The 24,657-nt window shown below is 38.5% G+C and overlaps 1 protein-coding gene across 3 annotated transcripts in view; it reads right to left on the reverse strand.

Moving 5' to 3' along the window:
* Window positions 1–24,657, reverse strand: part of UPL6 (ubiquitin protein ligase 6) — a 395,397-nt gene that overhangs the window by 118,443 nt on the left and 252,297 nt on the right. For all 3 annotated transcript variants that reach the window (XM_089428856.1, XM_089428854.1, XM_089428855.1), the window contains exon 19: window positions 21,489–21,555. In XM_089428856.1, coding sequence (XP_089284982.1) covers window positions 21,489–21,555 — 67 coding nt within the window. The remainder of the gene's footprint in view (window positions 1–21,488; window positions 21,556–24,657) is intronic.

Consider the following 24,657-nt stretch of genomic DNA (forward strand, 5'->3'; position numbering starts at 1 on the left):
ACTAGCCCAAGTTCATTGTGGGAGAACAATGTCTTGCAATGATAGGTGGCAGCCCTCCTGCCTATGTTTATCTTCATTAGAGTAACATAGGAAGACAATAGTGGGAAGAAGTCCCTAAGTAGCTAAGGAGCAATGGTGAGCAAGAAGTCTCAAAGGGTTGTGTCCTCGAAGGACTAAGAAGCAACTAGTGAGCGTGAAGACCCTTTGTGTTGGTTGTAGATGGACTTATGATCAACTAGAGGTCAGATTGGAGAGTTGTGTTCAGTGGCCTAGAGGAGTTGGTGCATTAATAGAGGCAGTGTTGCAGAATGGGAGCAAAGTACCTGTTGTGTGCTCAAGGTACGATCGAGGAATTGTGATGGTGTGCAACATCAACTAGATGGTCAATGTATCTTGTTCTTGCATTCTTGTACTAGTGGATGTATGAGGGTCATTATACCTAGTACGGGAGCCTTAGATAGTTGTATTATCAGTTTGATTAATATAACAAAGATGCATTGTTGTAAAATTGTAAAAAGTTGCGTATATTTTGTGCACTAGTAGATTTACTGTTGCATATTGTTCCTCTGTGCAAAGCAGTTCGCTGAGATACTTGGATTGGTAGCGTCAGTGATTGTCAGATGACTCAATTATCGTGGAAAAACAACAGGAAGCATATGATAGTAGAAGATTTAGAAACGACGTGATCAAATTTCTTTGCAAGAAGTCATCTAGATGGCAGGAATGAGAAGATCTGGACCATCTTACACATTTATAGTCCATCCAAGCATCTTGTAAACAATGTTAGAGGTAGTCATTCCGCAAAAGGGTTACCAGGATCCTCCAATAAGAACCATCAATTAGGGAAGGTTCTTTTGGAAGAAGCATTGTGACTAGCATACTTCACCTAGTGTGGAAACAAGAATCTTAAAGGATAAAATGATGCAAATGGTCGAGTTGCAAGTATGAAAGGTATAATTGAAGTCTTTCTCCTCTTAAGGAAGGAAGCTTATCTTTGATAAGGAATGAAGCAAGCCTAAGTGACATGACATGAGGACACGAGACACAAAGGAAATGTAAATACGAGTATTTGACACAAGACACAACAACCCCGGAAACAACACACGAGGGACACGTTATATATATATATATATATATATATATATATATATATATATATATATATATATATATATATATATATTGAAATATAGTTCTTGATCCATATTAAGTTACTGAAATATAGTTCCTGATCCATATTAAGTTACTGAAATATAGTATTAGTTTATTAATTTACTAAATCAATGATGTCCATTGCTCACAGTTCAATGTTCATTCTTGGATCTTCATGTTATTAACTTACTAAACAAATTGAGAACCCAATCATCTCAACAAGGGCATTCTGTGTATTTCACATGTGACATCAGACACTGATATTTTCTTTCTCGATAGTTCTAGCTCTCTTGTTGACTAGTATATTAATCTGACCTACTCAAGTTACACATCCTGGAAAATGTGGGCAATTGCAAGACAGACTCAACTAGGTACTAAGGTAGAACCCTATATATTTAAGTCAACTCTCTGTAGCCATTCAAATTTGCAATTAAAACAATACAACGGCTATATATGCATGCTTTCTTCAATGGTCAAACTTGGAGATATGTAGGGAGCAAAAAAATGTTTTGAAGAGTGGGAATTCGTGGCCTAAGTTATCATATCAGAGTGCCCAATGTACTAATTGATACCTACATCACAAAAGGAATGATTGAAAAGGCAGGTCGCAGAGTCTATTCTTGAACATCTTTTAGAAAAAGGTGGAAAACCAAATTTCAAAACATGGGAATTGTTTCTGAATGGATATTTAGAGAGCAACCAAATGAATCGAGCTATAGAGACCATGAAGAAAGTTATTTCAAAGGATAAAAAGCATGAATGGCAGTCGGCACCTGAAAAGGTACTTGAATACATTGATACAAATTATATAGAAATGGGCATATGGAATACAAGAAAATGTTGAATGCGCTCCAAAACAAGAAATTTAAGCTCCAAACCATGAACGCTATTCTCCAGGACCCAGGTTGATGTAAAGTTGACAGTTGGGAATCGTTGAAGGAACTTCCAACACAACACAACAACAACTCCAGCAAGCAAACAATGACCAAGTTCCAACAAGGAAGCAACTCCAATGAGCTTCGATGGCGAAAAAAGACCGAAAAAAACCAAAAAAATGAACCATGCACAGGCATTATGAGTGACTTTTTGTGGGATGTGTGTCCTAAGAGGCAAAACGTTAGGGCACATTTTTCCACATCGAAAATGTGTGTCGCGATTGGAGGACATGATAAAAACCGTTATGGAAATTCTCAGGAGGAAATTTTGATCAAGGAGATTTCTTGCAGTTGAGGGGCAGGGATAGTTGGGTTGGAGTATCTTCTCCAGAACCCAGGATATGCAGCGGAGAGAGGCATAAAGACAACTGAGGGGTTGACGTTGAGCCAAAAGGGCACACGCAGAGCTTGACGTTGACAAGAAGGGCTCACGCAGAGGCAACTTAGTCACCCAGGCAGAAGTCTGAGTTTTGCAGAGGAGCTGACATTTCTAAGCCGGGAGGGCTGGAAACTGCTCCAGAAGGCAAGACATTTCCCAGTTGAGATGATGCAAAGCCTCAGAGAGCTCCACGCAAGCCCACACAGTTACTTTGCAGAGGCAGCGTAGTTGTAGCCTAGGACAATTGATTCAACTGTCGGAACAGTCGGGATTTGCCAGGTAGAGTGAGGTAATCTCACAATTCTTCTCTGCCAGTTATATTTCTCTGTAACTAGATTAACGAGACGGCATCCAGAGTTGTATTCAGAAACTACTGCTTAATAATATAAAACACTCAAAGCGATTGCATCGGTTTTCCCGCATTGGTGTCATTTGTGTTGTATTTTATTTCTTGCTTACTCTCTTTTTTTCGCATATAATTTAATTAAGTGAGGCTACAGTGTATGTATTACAATATTTGTTGTGGGAAACTGCAAGTAATTTGTTTAGAGGAATTTAACAAATAGGAGTAATATCATCAGTTGTTGCAGTAGGAATTCCGGTTGAGGAATTTTCACATGGCATCAGAGCTGCAGGTGAAGCAAGAAGAGCAGAGCCGGTAGATTTAGCATTGAGTAGAAGAGGGAAATCAAAAAGCTGCAGGAGACAGCAATTCGAAACCCCAAAGGGTTTGTGCAGTCTTTAGTCGGAGGAGTGAAATTTCGAGGTAGTCTCTCTCCGAGAGAGTCGACAGAGAGAAGAGCTTCCAAATCGAATTTTTGTCAGGGCAGAGGGAGCAGCGCTGAAGCCTCAGCGTGAGGAGAGCTGGTGGGATGCAATTTTTCCTGCAGGCAATTTGTTGGGCACAAAATCGTTAGAAGAGAGACGAGAAACACGGCTGAGGGAATTTCTTCCTCAGAGAATTCCTAGCCAAGGAATTCAAATTCTCTAGAGCTGAGCAGTAGCAAGGGGCAACAGTTTTTCTAGCTCCAGCAGGGAGTGCATAGGCTAGCCCAGCTTGAGTACAGAGGAGAGAGGAGGTCATTCGACTTTCTATTTTTGGAAAAAATGGCAACCAATGGCTTGAGGGATCAGGACAGGTTGGACGGAGCATCCAACTATGTCATCTGGAAGACAAGGATGTCATTCCTTCTAGATGAGCATGCCCTCAAGACATATGTTGATAGCGTGGCGGTTGTCCTTGCAGATGCAGATCCATTGAAGAGGTACGGATCAAAAATGGCGAAGGCTAAGAGGATGATCCTTGATGGAGTAAAGGATCACATGGTGTGTCATGCCACTAGCAGAGGGACTACCAAGGAGATGTGTGATTCCTTGGCTACGTTATATCAAGGATCTTCTGAGCAACAGAAGATGTACCTGGAGCAGAAGCTGAGATCTAATCAGATGCAAAAGGGGGAGAGTGTGGATCCATTCCTCACAAAGCTTCAGGAGACCCGTGATGAATTGTCTGTTGTGGGGCATACACCTCAAGCTTCAAAGTTGGTTAGACCGGCCCTCAATTCTGTCTCAAATGAGTGGTAAGTCTTTGTCTAGAGTATCCTAGGCAGAGAAACTTTGCCGAATTGGGATGAGATGTAGGCAGTTCTAAAACAAGAGGAGCTGAGGAGAGACTTAATCAAGGTTAAACTTGACGGAAGCAACAATAGTGGGTCGAAGCCCAAGGAGGAAGAGGAGAATGCAGCCCTTGCATCAAAGCGATAGCAGGAACAGCAGAGATGTAAGAAGGATGTCTTGAATATCAAGTGTTTCAGGGGTGGTGAGATGGATCACTATGCTACACAGTGTCCTCTCAGGAAGAAGGACAAGGATGAGAAACATGATTCGAAGGCTGCGCCTGCGAAGATCGAAGAGGATTTCACCATGACAGCCAAGATACCTCAAGGAGGGAGGTGGGTTGATTTGGAGTGGTAGTTTGAAAGAGCTACAGATGGGCAAGATCCTTGAGGAGCCCACCTCTTGGATCACTTCCTTGTTACGAGAGCCCAGACCAGAAGTAGCACGATGGACTAGTGTCAGATGGTGCCAAGGAGTGTCGAAGAGAGTTGCAGTGCCTAGGAGTGCCAAACACTTAATAGTGCAGAGGCAACAGTGAAGATGGCACAGAGCAGAGGTCAGCAGCAGCGCAGTAGATTCAAAGGGTCAGTGCAGAGACTAGCAGCAGTCCGGCTTCATCATTCACGTAATATCATATTGAACACAGTTAGTTCAGTAATTTGGGATGTTTTTTCGTTGCTGATGGAGTAGCAACAACAGTTTGCAATGCAGTGGTAGTTGGCAATGGAAGTGCTAGCAGCAACACAAATGCAACACTTGAGAGGGAGTTGTAGTATGGATGCAGTGTTGGCAGTGGCAATGTCAGCAACAATACAGTTACAGCAGCAACACAATAGTTGGTGCACAACATGTCAAACATTAGCAGCGTAGAGGATGATGCTTCAGAGTCAGAGCAGTATGCAGCAATGTATATTGCGAGAGCACATTACTCACTAAGAGGGAGTGTTGATTTGGGGTAGCATCGAACATTCTCTAGGCCTCAAATTTTGCAGGGAGGCTTGGGCACATGTATTCCAAAGAACCTAGAAAGTGTTTTGGGAAATTCCACCCAAAGACAATTTTATTAAAATAATTATTATTTTTTAATGAGACCCTAAGTCTAAACTTAGGAAATTAAAAATATTAATGAGTATTATTCTAATTGTGGGTGTAACTTCTAGAAGAAGACGAGGATCAAGCTAAAATGATCTTAGCCATTGATTAGCTTTTAATCTGGGTCGTTGAATGTCAACGAGAAGATTATTTAAGGGAGCCTAAGGGTCATTTAGAAAAAACACCAAGAGATCAAGAGATCGAGTTTCTGAAGTGAGAAGTTCTCAAGAGGAAATTCGAATCGAGGAGATTTCTTGCAGTTGAGGGGCAGGGATAGTTGGGTTGGAGTATCTTCTCCAGAGCCCAGGATACGCATCAGAGAGAGGCAAAGAGACACCAAAGGGGTTGACGCTGAGAAAGAAGGGCCCACGCAGAGCTTGACACTGAGCCAGAAGGGCTCACGCAGAAATACGAGTTTTGTAGAGGAGCTGACATTTCTGAGCCGGGAGGGCTAGAAACTGCTCCAGAAGGAAAGACGTTTCCCAGTTGAGTTGATGCAAAGCCTCAGAGACCTACACGCAGGCCCACATAGTTACTGCGCAAGGGCAGTGCAATTGTAGTCGGGGACAGTTGATTTAGCTACCGGAACAGTCGGGATTTGTCAAGTAGAGTGAGGTAATCTCACAATTCTTCTCTGCCAGTTGTATTTCTCTGTAACTGGATTGTCGAGAGGGCATCCAGAGTTGTATTCAAAAACTATTGCTTAATTATACAAAACCCTCAAAGCTATTGCACCGATTTTCCCACTTTGGGTTTTTGTGAGGACAATTTGTCCAAAAACAACGATGTGATTTTTGTTGTATTTTCTTTCTTGCTTAGTCTCTTGTTTTCGCATATAATTTAATTAAGTGAAGGTTGCAGTGTATGTATTACAATATTTGCCTTAGGAAACTGCAAGTAATTTGTTTAAAGGAATTTAACAAATAGGAGCAATATCATCAATTGCTACAGTAGGAATTTCGCTTGAGGAATTTTCACATTCTCCTATATCATAAGGCTGGCGATTTTCACACTACATAATTGCTATCAACAAGTTGCTTTGGGTGTATAGGTAATAGCTCTACAAGCAAAGAATTGTTGGGATTGTCTTGCACTCCTCGTTTGAGCACATGGATCATGCGGTCTAAGGTGAGCACATGTCCCCAGGTTAGAGCCAAATGTTACCCAGCAAAAGTGGGTAAACCCTAGGAGAAAAATCTTCTCCCCTTTGGTCAGCCAGCCAGCCATCCAACAACCCTATGAAGAACCACAGATAGCTTTACTTTAGATTTCTCCACCTATGCTCCAGTCAAAGGAAGTCGGCTCATCTATCATAAGGTACACTGACCATTTATGTAATTGTTTGCTTTGATTTAATGTTTGGGACATACTAATATGGATTACAGTCCAAGATGGATGATTAGTCGCTCTTGATTGTAATTTGTACCCTAGTTCCCATACTTCACCTAGGAGATTATCCTTTGACCCTAGACCAACGCGACTTCCACTAAGGTCCTTCCTTCCACTGCTAGGAGGGGCACTAATAGGAGGCATCCATTTATATAGCATGACCAAGGTAATCCATACTTACCACCTTACATCTTGACATTGTATTCACTTCCACTCTTTGGGTTGATTATCATTGGTCATTGGGACTGACACCCTATATTTTCATCTATGGGTTAAGGCCCAAAAAATCTTCCCTAAGAGGTTGATGTAGCTAAGAGAAATATAAAATCATACGAAACCACAAAATGAAAGAAAATGATAAATGCAAAAGATGGCTAGGACATGTAATAAGCATGTGGGAAAAATCCTAGAATGAGCTCTATCGTACTCATTAGCTATCACCCAGTTCCAAAGTATTCCATCCTCTATCTAAATAAAGGAACTTATGAATGTCCCAACCTCAAGGAGCAATAAACTACTATATATTTAAGGGGTATTGGACAAGCATAAAGCAAGTAGGGCCACCGAAGCTATACAAGAAAGAAAGACAAATCATTAAAAGGGCGCACCAGCAGATGAAAAAAGAATCCAAGGAGGTGTAACTCACGCCTCCATAATTGCTCCCTCTTATCATAATCATACTCATGATGTTGGACTTGCTTCATTTGGTACCATGACTATGGCTATCTTCTTTGGAGCCGTTCCCACTCCCTCACCACATTTATCGCATGCATCTATGAATTGAACTACCTACCTAGGAAATGTCCCTCCCCTTTTAGGATAGAAGCACCTAATAGATCTAATCACATAATCATCCCTAACATAAGTGTGGTAACTTGTTTACAAATCATCAGATAGAAAGACATTTGACAGCAAGGTTTGTGTGAGGTATTTTTGAGCTCCTAGCATTAAATATGGTCCACTATAATATTACAATGGTTTTGTCCCTAATGATGTTGATCTAACTTGATCTTGAAAGTATGTTTCAGGTGGTTTCGCATTGATACATTGGACGTCCCATGAGTGTTGTCATGTCACCCTTCCACCACATTAAGAAGGATGTTTAGCCCATATGTGAAAGCACTTAAAAACTTGCAAAGCCAGTGTTTTCCCTTTAGAGATTAGCATTGGGCCTCGAGGAGCCCCATAGGGATGTATGGCCCCCTTCTCCACCTTCAGAAGCTAAAGCGTTGATCTAGGAAGCCAAGATGCTAACTTAATTGATGATGTGCCTAGAGGACCCAAGATGCCTCTATGTTGGCCTTCTACCTACTTGATGGGAATTGCATTGCTCAAAATCCCAAAGAAGGATGGAAATCACTTGAGATGATTTGGAAGGGTTGGCACATTCACTTTTGAGGCTAACATTGTGCGTTAGGGTTGCAGTGTCATCCACGCATGCTCTAGGAGGATGACATAAGCCTTATTGATATGACAAGATGTTAGTTGCAAATGCACCCATGCATTTTGTTGATGTCCCTTGGAGTGGGGAGAACTCTTACACCCAGTTTGTCACTTGCTTGATGGAGATGCCCATTTGGGGATGATGTCGTCATGTTTTAGAGCTTTTCCTCCCACAATGTGGAGGTTTTATGACATTTTATTATGATTTATCTATTTGTACAACTATCTTTAGGTTATTTTTTGACCTATTAGCCTTGTTGAGCGCTTTAAGCAAACTTTCCTTCGGACCATAATCACACTCACTCAATTCTCTTCTCTTGAAAGAGCGGACACTTGGGTTTCTCTTCATTCTGTTGAACACAATGGCTGAGTAGTCTATGAATTGTCTTGGGAAGGATCTTGATTGCACAAAGAGGCTATCTTGTGGATTGATGAAGTTATTCTTGCTCGAATGGTGCAAGTTCAATGCTATTTCTTCTATTTTGCATGTAATTTCTGAAATTATAGTTTATCTTGTGCCATATTAAAAGTGCAATATCTTTTAGGAATTCTTATGCAAAATTTGTCATTTAAGAATCCATCAAAGGAACCTTTTTTCATGCATACTTTAACCTTAAATCTCCTATGAAAGAAGTTTTAGGGTTCCCAAGTGAATATATCGTCTTCCACCCTTCTTCATCCAAGGTTCTCCTACTTTGACCTTGACCTAATTGACTCCACTCCCCAATCAAATGGAGGCACTAGTCTTGTTGTGTTGAACATTCTAAATTTCTCTCTTTTCTCCTTTTCATGGTATCTAGGGTTAATATTTGGTCTAAATATGCATTTAATAGCAATTTTGCACCTATATGCTATTGTCCTTTAGGTAGGAACTACACTTATCAATGTTTAAAAAGAACAATCTATCATTTATTACATGTTTTAACATCATATTTAGGGTTCATGTCTAAGGTTTGGATTGATTTTCTGTGGCTTTTTAGCCATTTAAAACTTAAAGTTGACCAATCCCTTGCCTACCTCTTTGATAATCTTTAATCCTTTGTTGATCATTTAAAACTTAAAGTTGACCAATCCCTTGCCTACCTCTTTGATAACCTTTAATCCTTTGTTGATCATTTAAAACTTAATGTTGACCAATCCCTTGCCTACCTCTTTGATAACCTTTAATCCTTTGTTGGTCATATCATTTATAGGTTATTTCTTGACTGTTATACAGTTTTGCATGTTTTAAATATGCCCATATATTAAACCCTAACTTATAATGACCTTTCCTTAGTTTATTGGGGTTGGTCGAGTGTGTACTTGAATATTTATAAATCTTGTATTGGCCTCCAAGGAATTTTCAATACCTTCTTCCATAATCATTAGACTCTTATCACCCTTGAATCTTCCTTTATTGAATATATTTCGAGGTGACTTATCTGCAAGATCCTTAGAGAGCCATTTGGCTGGAAACCATAGTCATCCAACCTCCAAGCCTATTCAGGGAAGACTCCCTTGCAGGGATAACATTCATCCACAAAATAATATGAGAGAGTTGTTGGCATGACAATGATGGTTAATTTCTTTGTTGCCATAAAAGCTAGGTTGCCTACTAAGGATTTGCACTAGATCTACTAGATTTTGCAGCGACAATACATATGGCCTTAGTGAAAGTATTGATCTATCAATGGATTTCCAATCACTCATACTCATCAGGGACAATTCTCTCCAAGCACTCGTACAACCCATCTTTGACCTCCCCAATTTGATATTCTCGTAATCGAGCTTTGCAATGATACCTTGTGTTCTGGAAATACTCAACTCCATGTAAAGGTAGATGAAGTTGATTGTTCCATCTATTATCAATGATCTCCCAAATAGGCCCATACTTAACTACTCTATCCTTGTAGGATACCCATATATACTCCATTGCATCATAGTTATAACCAATGCCCAATTCTTCTCATCCACCAACCAGAACACTTAATCAAGGGGCCTGTCAATTTCCATAGGCTATGTTGCCTTTTCCAAGAGAAAATTGTAAAAAAACTTTATTTTCGATGTTTTTTCCATATTGTTAGTGAGCCCACCAAGATTCATTTCCTTCATCACTAGAAAACATTTTCTTCAAAATTTGTGATTGTGAAAAGATAAATTGCAACATGAGGAAGAGAGTTGCAAATCTCATGATGGTATGCCTAACAATATCCTTGCCCCCGATGTTTTTCCTCATTAGGCTTGTTACCAACCAAAGTGGGTGACCTTGTAGGAGAAAACTTTTCTCCTATCCTTCACATCTAGTCGACCAGCAAGGAAACCTCTCGCAGCCACCACTAGTTGATGACATGTCATTTTATCTCCACCACCTACAACAATCATATACTTTCTCACCCATTGGGAGAGACACATGGATGAAGGTGAGCTTCCGATCAAAAGGTACGAATCAGGTGCTTATGCTTATTTTTATTTAGGATTTTGATATGGATTATGGGTGACCTTGAAGAAGAAGAAGGGGTTTTGACAAAGATCTTATTCCCTTACCTTAAATGGCAATTAATCCTCATCCCTTGTCCAGTGGAACCTCCCCTTATGGCCTAATGGGTATAAGAGGGGCAATACTCAAGAAGCCTTGAGTGAGATAGTGTGTTCCATTTATCCCTATTCCATACTTACCACTTTCAATCTCACATAACAATCCCAATTTTTCACCTCCATTCTTCAGGTTCAACTGACCAATAGTTCTCTGGGATTTGGCACCCATACATCCACACACATGGGTAGGGCCAGAAACTTTTCCGTGGGAGGCTGATGCAGCGAAAAGAAAAAGAAAAAGCACAAAAATGAAAGAATATCAAAATGCAAGAGATAGTCGGAACATACACATTAGCAAGAGGGAAAAAACTTAACTTAAGCCCTGCCTCACTCATTATGGCCATCACTCAGTTCCATCATATCATAAAAAGGAATCCTTGCATGTCTCAACCCTGATGGGCAATGAACTACCTCATCATTAAGGGGTAATACAACTACTACACAGCGTACAAAGCAAGCTCTAACCCTTTGAGCTACGAGCAATAACACCAAGAAAGTCAAGCAAAAGGCATACAAGAGGGGTGGAAAAAGAAACGTCAAGTTAGTAACTCATGCATCCACGATTGCTCCCTCCTCACATCTATACACTCATGATGTGGATCCTGATCATGATGGTACTCTTGACCATGGCACTTGGCCATGAAGTCTTCTCCCCTTCGTACCCTCATTATTCACTAACACCTATTGATTACAGGGAGGACTGAGGAAATGTCGCTTCCCCTTGGGGGCTAGAAACACCTAATAGGGTTCTCCTTTAGCCACTTCTACCTAGGGAGGAAACACCATTGCGAGTTGAAGGCCCCATTTTTGGAAGGGAAGCCTTATTTGAAGTATTAAATAGCACTTTACATTCAATCTTGGTTCACTTAGATGTAAAAATAATTAGTCCCTGATAACTAGTTGCTTTCACTAGACTTTGTGTTGTGATTGTCAGGTGGTTCACAACCCATGACCTAGGCACCTCACACACAAGTACCCAAGCCCCAGAGAACTGTATTGGCACCCATAGGTAAAGCGTTGAGATCCTTGGGTCTTCAAGAAGTAGCAATACATCATACCTACCGCTAGGCACCTCCTGCACATGGAGCGTTTTTCCACTTTGCACTACATTTTCTGATTCTTCAAGATGGTACACCTAGACCCAGCATGCCCTCGGGTCAACATAACACCATATGAGGGATGGCAACTGATTCAGGGCTCAAATGAGGATGATCCCACCTTCTGAGACATGGGAGTGCTAGTAGCTCCTGGAAAGCCCTCAACGTTGGAGCAAAGATTGACATTTTGAGCAGTATGAAACCCATGAGACCACCTTTTGATACCCCAAGTGGATTTTGGAGACTATAGAGGAATATTGATGAAAATTTGAGGGCCAACCCTCATATGACGATTTTTAGAGGCTTCTACACCACACTTGGCACTCAAAAGCCTCAATGCATGCCACATGGAGCTCATTTATTGGTTGAAGTCAACGATTTGAAGGCTTACGACTCACACATGTGGGCTCTCTTTTGATTTATTGCCTAGCTAGATGGGTTAACTTGTAAACCAATGCATCATTATGATCTTACTTGTCTTTTAGGGGATTTTAGACTAAAAATTAGACTTGTCCTCCTCATATATATAGAGGAGAGAATCTTTTCATTTGTCATCATCATCACTTGTGACTTCGACCTCTCTACTTGAGAATTTCGGCCTCTTGTACCTATTGGAGAGATGTTATCTATGGAGCATATTTTGCCTTGGAGCTACATTCTTGTCTTTGGAGAAGTGTTGGATCAACGATTGGATTGCACGTGCATTAGTGTCTTGTAAGTGCTTTTTCTATTGAAAATTTCTGATTTCATATCTAATGTATGGAATAAATTAGTGATCTAGGTTAAATATTGAGCCCTGATTTTGTTGAATATCAATTTTATGGAAGCTACGTCATATTATTGCATGCATTACTTATTCTAAGATATGTGAATGGAAATCCCCTCAATGATCTTACATTAGCTCTCCCAAGTGAAGTTTGTTCCCTCACAAAGGTAATAGTTAGGGTATCAAAATATCCTTACTCCTTTGCAAGTTGTGGCCAACCTAAAGAATCCATAGACTCCATCAACCCTAGAACTAGGTATTGGCCATCTATTTGTTGGTGATCAAGTCACTTTTATCCATAAACTTTTACTCATTCTCTCTCTTACCTAACTTGGTCATCTTAAGCCCAAGCGGCCATTTAGGGCTTTTAGTGCGAATTGACTAGGAGGGGAGATTTTTGGTTTTGCAAAATCTAAACATCAAGGATTATAGTGGTTGCCTCAAAATCATTCTCTTTGGTGGGCATTCATTCCAATTTCATCCACAGTCTCTCTTTCCCTATTGTTTGTGTTGAATTTTGTAGCTATGGTCGGTCTTCATAATTAATATTGTAAGCATTGATATATTCTATAAAGCATGTCCTTCATGCTATTTTAGTCAAAAGAAAAATGTAAAAAGCCATGTTCTTCATGCCCTTTGAAAAAGAAGAAAAATTGAATTTTTAAAGTTGAATTTAGTCAATGCAAAAAGGGCCACGTCGGCCCTCCTAGTCAAGTTGGACCAGTCAAAGAAAGGCACAGATTCGACCTTCAAGATGAATACATATATGAGGCAATTCAACCTCCTCAAAAAGCAAGAATCTCATTATGTCTAAGGCAAGCAAAGCTCTGGTCTAAGGTAAGCAACCGAAGTTTTGGTCTGAGGCAAGCAACTAAAGTTCTAGTCTGAGGCAAGCAACTGAAATTCTGGTCTAAGGCAAGAAAACACCTAAAGTAGGGAGTCAAAGATATGAGGAAAACACAGAACCTAATCAAGGGAAAACAATATATGTCTTCTCCGATGTAGAGAAGAAGAAGAAGGTGATCTAAGAGTTGTAGGACCAAGTTTATGGATATAAAGGGAGGCTGAAATTCTACCCTAATAGAGCAAGCCAGTTCGAATTTCTTGGGTAGCCATATGACTTGACTAAGAGGTTGATGCACCAGGTTTGACCTAGCTATATTGTTGGTCTATTTGACTGATGTACCTTGGTTGAATTGATGATTTCTCTAAGGAAAAGGTTGTTGGATTTTTCCTCCGTGTGGGTTTTCCCAGGATAAATGTTTGTGTTCTTGTGTGGTTGTCTCTTTATGATCCTTCTAGCATATTGTTTTGATGTTGAGCTCCTCTATGTAATTGTTTTATGATGAAATGAATACAAGAAAAGATTAACCGAATTGAAATAACAAGAAGTAATTATCAGTTTAGAGGTTGCCCTAAAATTTCAACAGTTTTTCCTAGAGTAAAACCCTAGTTTGGTTTTAGCTTCAACTTGAGGGCTTCTTGAGGGTTTCATGTGCCATAACATTGTTGAAATAAAATGTGGGAAAACCCTTTCTTGGAAACTTGAACTTGGATCACCCCAACTCTCAACCTATCAATGAAACCCTAGGTCATATCTTGCCACAATTTAGCCTCTAACACCCACTTCTTAATCGTTGGAGCCTTGTACCTAAATTGTGTCCTTCCCTTATAAGCCTTTAAGTCACATTCTACCTATAAAACCTAGAATATCTATTGTAGGTGACCTTATACCAAGACTCCTCCCATTGGTGAAAATCCATGAAGAGCAACAGGTAGTAGTTGTGGTGACAGTGAACTACTATCTCATTATTGTCACTTGGTGTAGTGATAGCCTTGTAGGGTACCCCTCTTCAAGGCCCACTAGATTTTGCAGCAACAAGGCTATATAAGCATGACTGGTTCTAGATGTATATTGTGATACAATTGGCATGCTTTATAGCTAAGTTACACAAAGCACCGAAACATTACGGAGTTTCCAAAACAAGTACGTTTAGAAACGTCACTTCCCAAAAACGGAAACGTCAACCGAAACGTCATATATGTATGTGTGTGTGTGTGTGTTTAAAGAAATTTGTAAACAAGTGAATAACACATTATATTTCAAGAAAAAAGGGAATAAGACCCATAGATGACAATTTAGAAAGAAAACCAAGCCTATATTAACTCTCATAGATGATTACATGATGTTCGAGTTTCGAAGTTTCAGGTATGGGTATGGCCCAAAATGCTAGGTTCCTAGAAGTTTCGTGCAACATAGCTCTATAGTGTTCTTTATCCAATCCACTTTTCCTATGACCTCAAGCATGAGGTCTATGCAATGTCAAGCACATCGGATCCAAAATATGGTCCTATATTTGAACTCTAGCATCTTACCAACAATAAGATAGGTACATGCATTATCCATAATGACTTAAACAACATTTTGCTCCTCCACTATCCTAACTATCTCATCCAAAAGCTAAAATAACAAGCTTGTATCTTTCACCCTATCAGATGCATCAACGAATTTCAAAAACATGATTGCTAAAGGGAAAGAGATAAGGAAATTTATGATTGTATGGTTCTTTCCATCAACGAATCCACCTAACATGATGGTACAGCTTGTGTTGGCCCATGACTCTAAAATCCTTCAAATATTCATCTATGACAAAACCTCTTTTTGCAAAAGAGATTTGCTCCAGTCATACATAGTAGGACCTTTGAATCCATTTCCTCCAGCAATAACAAACTCCCACATAGCTTGGTAATAAGGTGACCAAATGGCATTGAAGGGGATATCTACATCATAAGACCATCTAGCATCATATTCAAAAATAGAAACTTCATATTGCCTCTTCCACTAGCTATCTAATGTAGGTTGAGTTTGGCTTCGTTGAGAGGCACTAGCAAAGGCAGAGCAAGGGGATGCGTCAAATATCTCTCAAAAAATTTCTTCTTTTTAGGTGAGTGTGAGCAAGGTTACTCGGGAGCAAGAGCGGGAGCAACATTTTCAGAAGTTCCCGGTTTGGGAGCGATTTCGGGAGCGTTTTATATATATATATATATATATATATATATATATGATGCATAAACGACAACAAAAGCATGTAGAATGATGAATTAGATACAAAAAACATAGTTGAACCATATAACAACAATAATCTAGAAGTTATAATCTTCATCAACCACATTCACAAGTTAGTAACATAGTAACATACAACATATTGAGTCTCATGATTCATCAATCTTAAAGTTTCAAGCTTTCAAAATTCAATATATAACATTTATTATCATTGATCACCAAAGTTGTACTTGTAAGCTAAGTGTAACCATTACAACATACAACATATTGAGTCTCATGATTCATCAATCTTAAAGTTTCAAGATTTCAAAATTCAATATATAACATTTATTATCATTGATCACCAAAGTTGTACTTGTAAGCTAAGTGTAACCATTACAACATACAACATATTGAGTCTCATGATTCATCAATCTTAAAGTTTCAAGCTTTCAAAATTCAATATATAACATTTATTATCATTGATCACCAAAGTTGTACTTGTAAACTAAGTGTAACCATTACAACAAATAATATCTAGCATGAAATGAAATGTTATAAAATGAAATGAAATGAAACAACTTTCAACTTTCACGAAGCATCATATTCATAATTCATTACTAATGAGTCATAATTGCCAACATCAAACTTCAAACTTAAATTGTCATATATTGTTTACAAAAAATATCATAATAAATATGAAAGAGTCAATAGTTATAGAAACTACTAGAAACTAGAAAAGACAAGTAAATCTATTATCTATTGCTAATGCTTGGGCCTCTCGCTACCACGAGAAATGTCTAATATTTTAGTCTTGTTACAAAATCAGGATCTTTGTCATTAATATCACCCTCTAAGCATTAACATAAGATAGAAAAAGCATAGCATGTCAAGTCAAGATTTTGTTTGAGTGATGCGTACATTTTTAGGAGGGTGATGCTAGAGGAGTTCGATAACCAATGCCACTAACATCAATGTACATAGAGGGACTGGTGCTCTTGATTAAATACAAGTTCATTACCCTAATATACGACAAAATCCAATGGAAACATTGCAACCCCCCTAAATCCTGAAATCCTGAAAAGCTGATAAGTCTGCTGGATTTTTAATGAAATCTAAAATTCTACTTTCTCCATATGAAATCCAATGAGATCGAAACCACTCTCAAACATCCTGAGTCATTTCATGGTAATGTTAAAAATTTAAGTAAAAGGATGAAAATGAAAATTAAAGAGAGTTTGTAATCTTCATTTTCATCCTTTTACTTTAAGAATTTAACATTACCGTGAATCGCATATCAATACTAGGGCCATAGGCTTGATCATTAGATTGCCCTACTCAAAACTTATTTGTTTCTTTGAAAAAAAATTGCATTTGAAATATTACTGCAAAAAAAAATTGCAAAAAAGACTAAATGCTCCCGAAAAACCAGGGAGCGTTTTTTTTTTGCCGGGAGCACACTCCTGAGTCGTTCCCCCTCGGAGCGCGAATTGGGAGCGGGAGCTCCCCTGCAACCCTAAGTGTGAGTATCAAGAGGGGGGAGAAACATAAGGAAAGGGGTCATAGACATTAGTAGAAGGGATAGAAAAAGATTTTACAATTTCAATATCAGCACTAGCACTTGCTCTCATAACTGCAAGTTGATTCTTCCTTGCAGCGTCCTCAAGCTTGAAAGAGAAATTACAAAAAACAAAAAAGCAAAACAGAGACAGAATTCAGATCTGAAATTTTAAAAGAGGGAAAGCATACCTAAGAATCATAATATGGGCTGTAGTCTCCTCCCAAAGCTGCCAAATCCACTAGACAGATCCAAACCAACTCCAAGCTTGCCACTGCTCAAGTCTCCAACACTGTTGAAGAACTTTGGAGGTTCATGTATGCACACAAAACCTCAAAATAGAGGTGTGGCACGAATAGGGTTTTTGTTTTCGAGGAGTGGGGTGTTGTCTATTTATACTAAAATGGTAGGGTTTAGAGAGGATTTTTGTTTTTTATTTAAATAAATAAAAAATAAAAATCCACAAAACCATTGTTGAGTCGCCATAAGGCATCCGAAAGGTGACTCAGCCGGTTCAGGCCAGTTTGGTACCAAATCAGCCCCCCAACCTGAGTTGAATCAGTGGCTTCTCAACTTGACCAGTTTGACCGATTCCGAGTTACACTAGGCTGAGTTTTAAAACTATGGTTGAATCAGATATTTTTGCATAGCTGGAGCCTTACTCTAGAGGAGTCTAATTTGATGATTTAGGATTTCATTAGACTCTGCAATATACAGATTTTGGATTGTAGCGCACTAGGTTGGAACTGAACTCAAAGTTTCTTTCTTAGGTTTTCAGATGTATGTGTTATTCAACTTATTTGCATTGTCCAATCCATTATTATGGTTGAAAGCCCAAGTACTTGTTGTCAAGCAAATCTACGTAGGCAGATTCACCCAACATCTGTAGGCAAAGCAATCCTTGTCACGGTTGGAAGCCTCTTCGTTTGGATTGGTACTATTTCAGTCTCAAGGAAGTGTCCCTAGGGATTGTTTTCTGTTACCAAACTAAGAATTTTGCAGTGAAACTGTAACTGATTAGCACACTATAAACCTCCCTATCGAGCTGCTAATAAGCACTCAAGGTTTGGATGACCTTAACAAAAGTAAGAGTGCTTGAGAACAAATGCTAAAAAACAATTACAGCCTAAGTCATTTGGTTCAACAAATTTCAACATTCAAGTTCAAAATTCGCCGAACTTCAACCAATTTCAAATAATCCATTGAAGTTCATCAAGATTTGCTTCTTCAATTGTTAAAAATTAAAAAAGTTAAACCCTTGCCTCAACACTCCTATTCTTTCTTTCTTTGAGCACTTGCAAACTGGAAGGTAAACATTCCTCACAGACACAACACCAACCCCTTCCTATTCCATTCTCTTGGATGCAATGGCTGAGGCTACAGCCTACATACATGATACTTCAACTATACCTATCTATGGGACCAATTACCCTCTCTCATTCCTGTAAAGCCTGTCTTGTAGTACATAACATCTGCCATCTGTGGTATACTTCAGTTGGTAGAGAACAGCAGATAAAAGCCCTAAGGTTTGTGTGCTCGATCCACAGTCACAACAATCAATTCTCCACATGAGCATTATTTTGTATTTTCATTATTTCATTTTCCACCTAAGTTATCTAATGCTTTTGTTATTTCATTTTCCATCTGGGCCTTACCTCAATATTTTCAATTAGTATACATATATGTTTGAAAAAAGATGTAAATTTGTTGGAAATATTTTAATTTTATAAGAAATAAAGTGTTTTTCTATCCACATAGAGACTGTCTATGTGACATTCTACCATAATCCAAAAATGTGATCACTTAACAGAATTTAGAACATCAAAATATTATGCTTTAAGCCTTTAACAATTATATACTTATTTTGAAAATAAAAATAGAAACATAATTCATTTTCATTTTTCAATAGATAAAAAAACTTCAACATTTTAGATTATTCTTCATACATATATACAAAATTTCGACTTGTTACATTTTAACTTGATTATGATGAATTATGATGGCAAAACTATATTGATTATGAGTATATTGAACTTTAGTGTGTATATTTTTTAAATTTTTAGTTTCTTGACCTTTAGGTTGAATTTTATTATCAAATATTTTATTGTTGAAATTTTATCAAACTTCAAGGTAGTCAAACTCGAACATGCACTCGATTCAGGTGATTTATGTTACAGCAACAGATCGAAACAAGCAAACAAGCAAAGTGAGGTGAATGTCTGCCTTAAGTGAATGACAAATCAAAACAAGTGCACTAAACCTGCAAATCATTAAAATGCCATCAAACCAATACACAACCAATAGGATCTAAGAGCCAGACATAATTGATCCAAACCCATGTGTTGCTCAAAGAGACTATTACATCATAGTTATGACACATGATAAGCAGCCAAAGATCCAATAGCTAACAGTGGTGGAGGATGGTCCAACCCCTCAACCATCTCCAATTCAATTACATATGAACACAATGCATGAATGGTGATTTTCCCTAGCTAGCTGTAGAAGAAGGAAAAAAAGCATACTAAATGTGACAGTGTCTCAGGACTGATTGCAACACACCTAAAATGACCCCTATGTTGTATTTGTATATATCTCTATTAGGTTGGTAAGCTAGGTTGTGTTGGGCCTGCATGCCCATATGTATATATTCTTTTGGGGCCTACATGCCTATGTTTATATGTTTTGAGGCTAGAGTGCCTATGTGATTAAGGCCGGAGAGCCTATGTGCTAAAAGCCCAATGAACCTAATGCTGTAACATGTAATCATATCCATGTTAATAAAACACACCATGACTGAAGACCACAGGGCGAAAAGAGTATTGGGGTCTAGGACTCCACAAGAGGAAAAGGTGAAGGGGTGGAACCATGAAATGGTTCTTAAGCCATGAAAATAATATAATATTCATAAAGTCACTTTATGAATATAACCCAAAGTTATGATGACATGCTATAAGCCTAAGTCCAAAAAGTGAGGCAAAAGTGATTTACGTGAGCTACAAAGTGGTGGGGGTGAATTCCTCATGTGACGCTTTGTGGAAATATCACATGCATACAAAAGCTGTGTTCCTATTATTCTCTCATTCATTCCATGATAATTCAACCATCATTGCTCCCTAGTATTGTGTTGCTTCACTGTTGGTTCATTACTAATTCATGCTACAAGCTTGAGTGTAAGTGAACTTGGATAGCCTTTGAGCCTATAACTTGGTAAACATGCGTTAAATTCCATCGTGAAATTCTGTAGCCAATTACCCTTGCTCGTCTTGGGAAAGGCTGGAGCTTGGAGGGGGAATTGGTTGGGTAAAATTTTCTAAAGTGAGGCCTGAGGGGTGAACTGTAGAAACTACAAGACTTTGAAATTTCCTAGTCGGTCTGCATTGGAAAACCAAGAAGGGTAGTGGCACAGCTCGATGGAGTAGAGAGGCAAAGAAAGGATGCACTACCTTAGGTTGTGCAAGATAGGGGATGAGGGACTATAGGTAGGGAGGCTGCTAGAGTTGATACTCGGTGTAGTACTTGTTTGGTACTGTCTGTATGACCATAGTTGTCTCTAAGTAAGCCTTTGCCCTATTTTGAGCATGTTAATTGATGCATAGTATGGTATGCATGCATGAGATATTCATCACAGACCTGAATTATGGTACAAGGGAACCATAATAGAGGAAATCCATCTGGTAATGCACCAAAAAATTATTACAATCTAGTTAAAATGATGATGATTGTCATTAGATCTTGGTGGGCATGAATATTATATAAAGAATTTGTGCATACACTCGCCAAATGGTTGACGTACAATAGACTCATCTAGGCAGTCAATTGTATTTGTCGTATGGTGAATTCATCCATAAAAGTCGACAATAGTCAATCATGAATACAGACGATGGATAGCGACTGACTGCTCAATTGATGGATAGCAGTCCAACTACTCAGTCGACGGCCAATAGATTCCCATTCACATTCAAAGAATGGATTACTTTCATCAATTATATGAGTTGAGTCACCTACAAGAACAGGTGATAATAGAGGTAGAGTTGAGAGGTAATGTCCCTCAGCTAGGTGGCTAGGGGGTGTTACACCTGTGAATAACCCCATATCATATATCGACAAAAAAACAAAAAAAGGGCATGGCATTCCAGTAGAACCACATCACAATAAGAACCACTATCCACAATACATCAGAACCATAATAGCTTGTCAGAACTACAAGATGAGAACTATCACCAAAAGTTGAAACTATAAAGAAGCAAATAAATTAGTAAACAACATTGATTGTAGCCATTACTCAAGCAACAAAAGCTATGAAAAACAATCTCATGAATATGTTTGAAGCTGATAATGGTTTTACTTTGCAGACGCAAATAAACAAAAGATAGTGAGGAACACACAAACTGAACCATGATGATATGAACCTACATGTAAGACAAAGTGTGATTGATATATTACCTTTAGGGACAAAAGATTTCGATAAAGCTCAGGATCCAAAGAAGGCAAATCATGTAAATAGTTATGCCTAAGCAATGCAAAAAAATAAAAAAATTGTTAGGAAGGTGAATAAAATTCTAGAGTCTAAAAAATATACATCTACCTAAATTTTATAAGTAAAATGCATTGTCTTCTTTTTCGTCAAAGGCTCTGTCGGATTTTAGAAAAAACATTTTGTTTTAACATTTCTAAAATTATGACAACCATCCCAACCCACAAAACAATGATCATAATTGAAAAAATATTTAATCCAACGGAACACTTAATTCTACAATGCCTCACAAATAAGCTAACAAATTCCAATATCGCTTAAAGTTATCAATAAATCATATATTTTAAGCCAGCATTTAGGATATCTAATAATAGGAATTTTGAACTCTCAGTACTTATGTCTCTAAAGCTATTGGTATTAACAATTTATGCTTTCTCCACCAACTTTAGATACTGAAAACTTGAGTTCCCACATGCACAAGAAGCAACAAAAATAATTGGAAATATTTGGATGATTTAATGTCTCTCAACAACTCTTGGATATACTCAAAATATGAAAGAGGCTCTAGCACGCAGCTAGATGTGTTTGACAGCCTCTCAACAATGAAAGAGCAAATTAGAGAAAAAGTTGGGTAAGATATTTCAAAACAATTGAGAGATGTAGTAAATGATTGTTATAAATTTTTCATTTCCATGGTGAGTTGTGGGTTTGCTGTTAGGAGTTTGATTTCACTCCTAAGCTCATTTCATTTAAAAAAATCACACTTAGAGCTCTCTCTTGTTGCTCGTGATATTAGGGGTGATTCAAGCAAAACTGGAAGTACTAGTAGAATTGCCTCTTCTACTGAACAAGAATCTTGTTATGTTTTTGTTGATGAGGATGATGATTGTCATGATTAGTGATATGCTAAGTAATCTGACACATGGATTTGGGATTCGTCGGATACGGGGATTCGAGTGTCAAATTCAGACACGTTGGCCCCTCGAAACCGGACACGTTTGGATACATTATATATTATTTTATTAAAATATATATATATATATATATATATATATAAAAAAATTAGATATTTCTTACACAAATTCTCATTAATGATACAAATTCATTGATTTCAAACATAGATCTTCATCTAGATGTAAGTTTTACTATTTACAAAGTAAGTTAGTAACATTATAGCATGCATAGTACATACAAAATTCAAATACATGTCACATAAATGATAAGTCAATGAATCATAAATTCTAAATTCATAAATCATAAATCATAATACATATTCAATTCATTAATGATCCAATGGGAGAAAGACAAGATAGTAAGATAAAGACATTGATAGCTGTAGTTTTCTCATTAAGTCATCAAAATAAAAATGTCTTACATAGGTAGTGCAATGCCAATGGCAAATATAAATAGAAAATACAAAACAACTACAAGTATACAAGCCTCAAGGCAGTAGGTAGCCCATAACTCATGAGTCATCAATCCTCATAGTCATCACCAAAATCAGCACCATTGTCCTCATCATCAAGGTCACCACTGCTCTCCTCTGCATCCTCCTCCACTGTATCCAAAGTCGTCCCTACATCTATTGGTGTGGAGGATGACCCCTCTATAGTATCACCATCATCAAATCTAATAGGCTCTAGCACTTGATCATTGAGATCCATGTTGGCCAATGCCAACTCAACACTGTTGTCCATACCCATATCATTAGGAAAGACATCCCACATCTTTGTCTTTCCCTTCAACCACTCTTCCCTCTGCCTGTAAATAAGAGGAAGGTTGGTGTGCACATACACCATTATCTCTGCCCTGGACTGCTTAAGCCTGCTTTTTTTTATACAAATTCCCATATGTGCTCCAATTCCTCTCGCAACAAGAGGATGAAGTCACTTGAGAGAGGAGCCTCATGGCTAACTGTTGTAGAGGAGGGCTTGCTATCCCATGATTTGCCCACCAAGAATAAGGCTTCTTAGCACCCCCGTCTCTAATCACATCATATCCTACAAATCAACCAGTGTTAGTGGAAAACTATGCAAAGGCATCCTCCACCTCATCAAGCAATGCACTATCCTGAAAAACCCGCCTGAATGCATCGTTCCTCCCCTAAGAGATTTCACCATCCATGTGAGGAGAGAATCTGCGGGAAGGCCCACCATTCAGCCACTCATGGTTGTAGTATTTTGGGTTCAATGAGTGTGCCAAACAATGTAAAGATGTGCAATTCTTGTCCCGTCTGCTGACAAGAATATCATATATAGTACCACAGAAGCCCTCTGGTGATGTCTCATACTCGGGGCACTCACTCTGTAGAATAATGCTCCTCACAGACTCAAACATGGAATCCCATCCCTCATAAACATCTCCTAGGATGGGTTTGTTTGTATCGGCAAATCGAAGCAAAGAAATGATAGGGTCCATGATCTGAATAATTAGATCTACCCTCTCCCACCAAGCATCATCTAGCACTGTGTCCTTCACTCTTTTGGAGGCTACTTGATCTGTCTTTCTCCCAAAAGACCAAAACTCTTAAATAACCATGGCCCCAAGAGCAGTCTTGACCTCCCTCAACCTCTTCAACATCATGAATGAAGAGGCAAACCGTGTATCCACAATCTTCAACAATGATAGACTGTTGCACTCCTTGTCGATAGTGAGGGCATTTGTATGATTTTGTACAAAGTTACGAATATGTCGTGCATCCTCAATAATGTTACCAATCCAAAGCACATCAGAAGCAATGGATTTCAGTGCTAAGTTCAATGAATGGACAATGCAAGGTGTCCAAAACACTTGTGGATATTTAGCTTCCACAATCATGCCAACAACGTTGCAAACAGGTGCATTATCTGTAATATTTTGCACACAAGAATCAACATTCACATCTTCAATAACTTTAATAAACAACTCACCCATATATTGTGCATCCTTGTCTTCTCCAAGTGTATCCACTGCTTTCAAGAAAACTGGACCATTCAAAGAAAACACCATGAAGTTGATGAGTGGGTGTGGTGTTTGATCTGTCCATCCATCAAAAACAATGATAACCCCAGATGTTGGCCATGATGCTTTAATAAGCTCAAGCATTTTTTGCACCTCTTTTTTCGCCTTCCTCAACAATGTGGTTCTAAGCTTCTCTGA

This window comes from Pinus tabuliformis, chromosome 4_2, assembly GCF_031772625.1.
Source record: "Pinus tabuliformis cultivar Carrire ecotype Pingquan chromosome 4_2, CPIR1, whole genome shotgun sequence".
Taxonomy (NCBI): Eukaryota; Viridiplantae; Streptophyta; class Pinopsida; order Pinales; family Pinaceae; genus Pinus; species Pinus tabuliformis.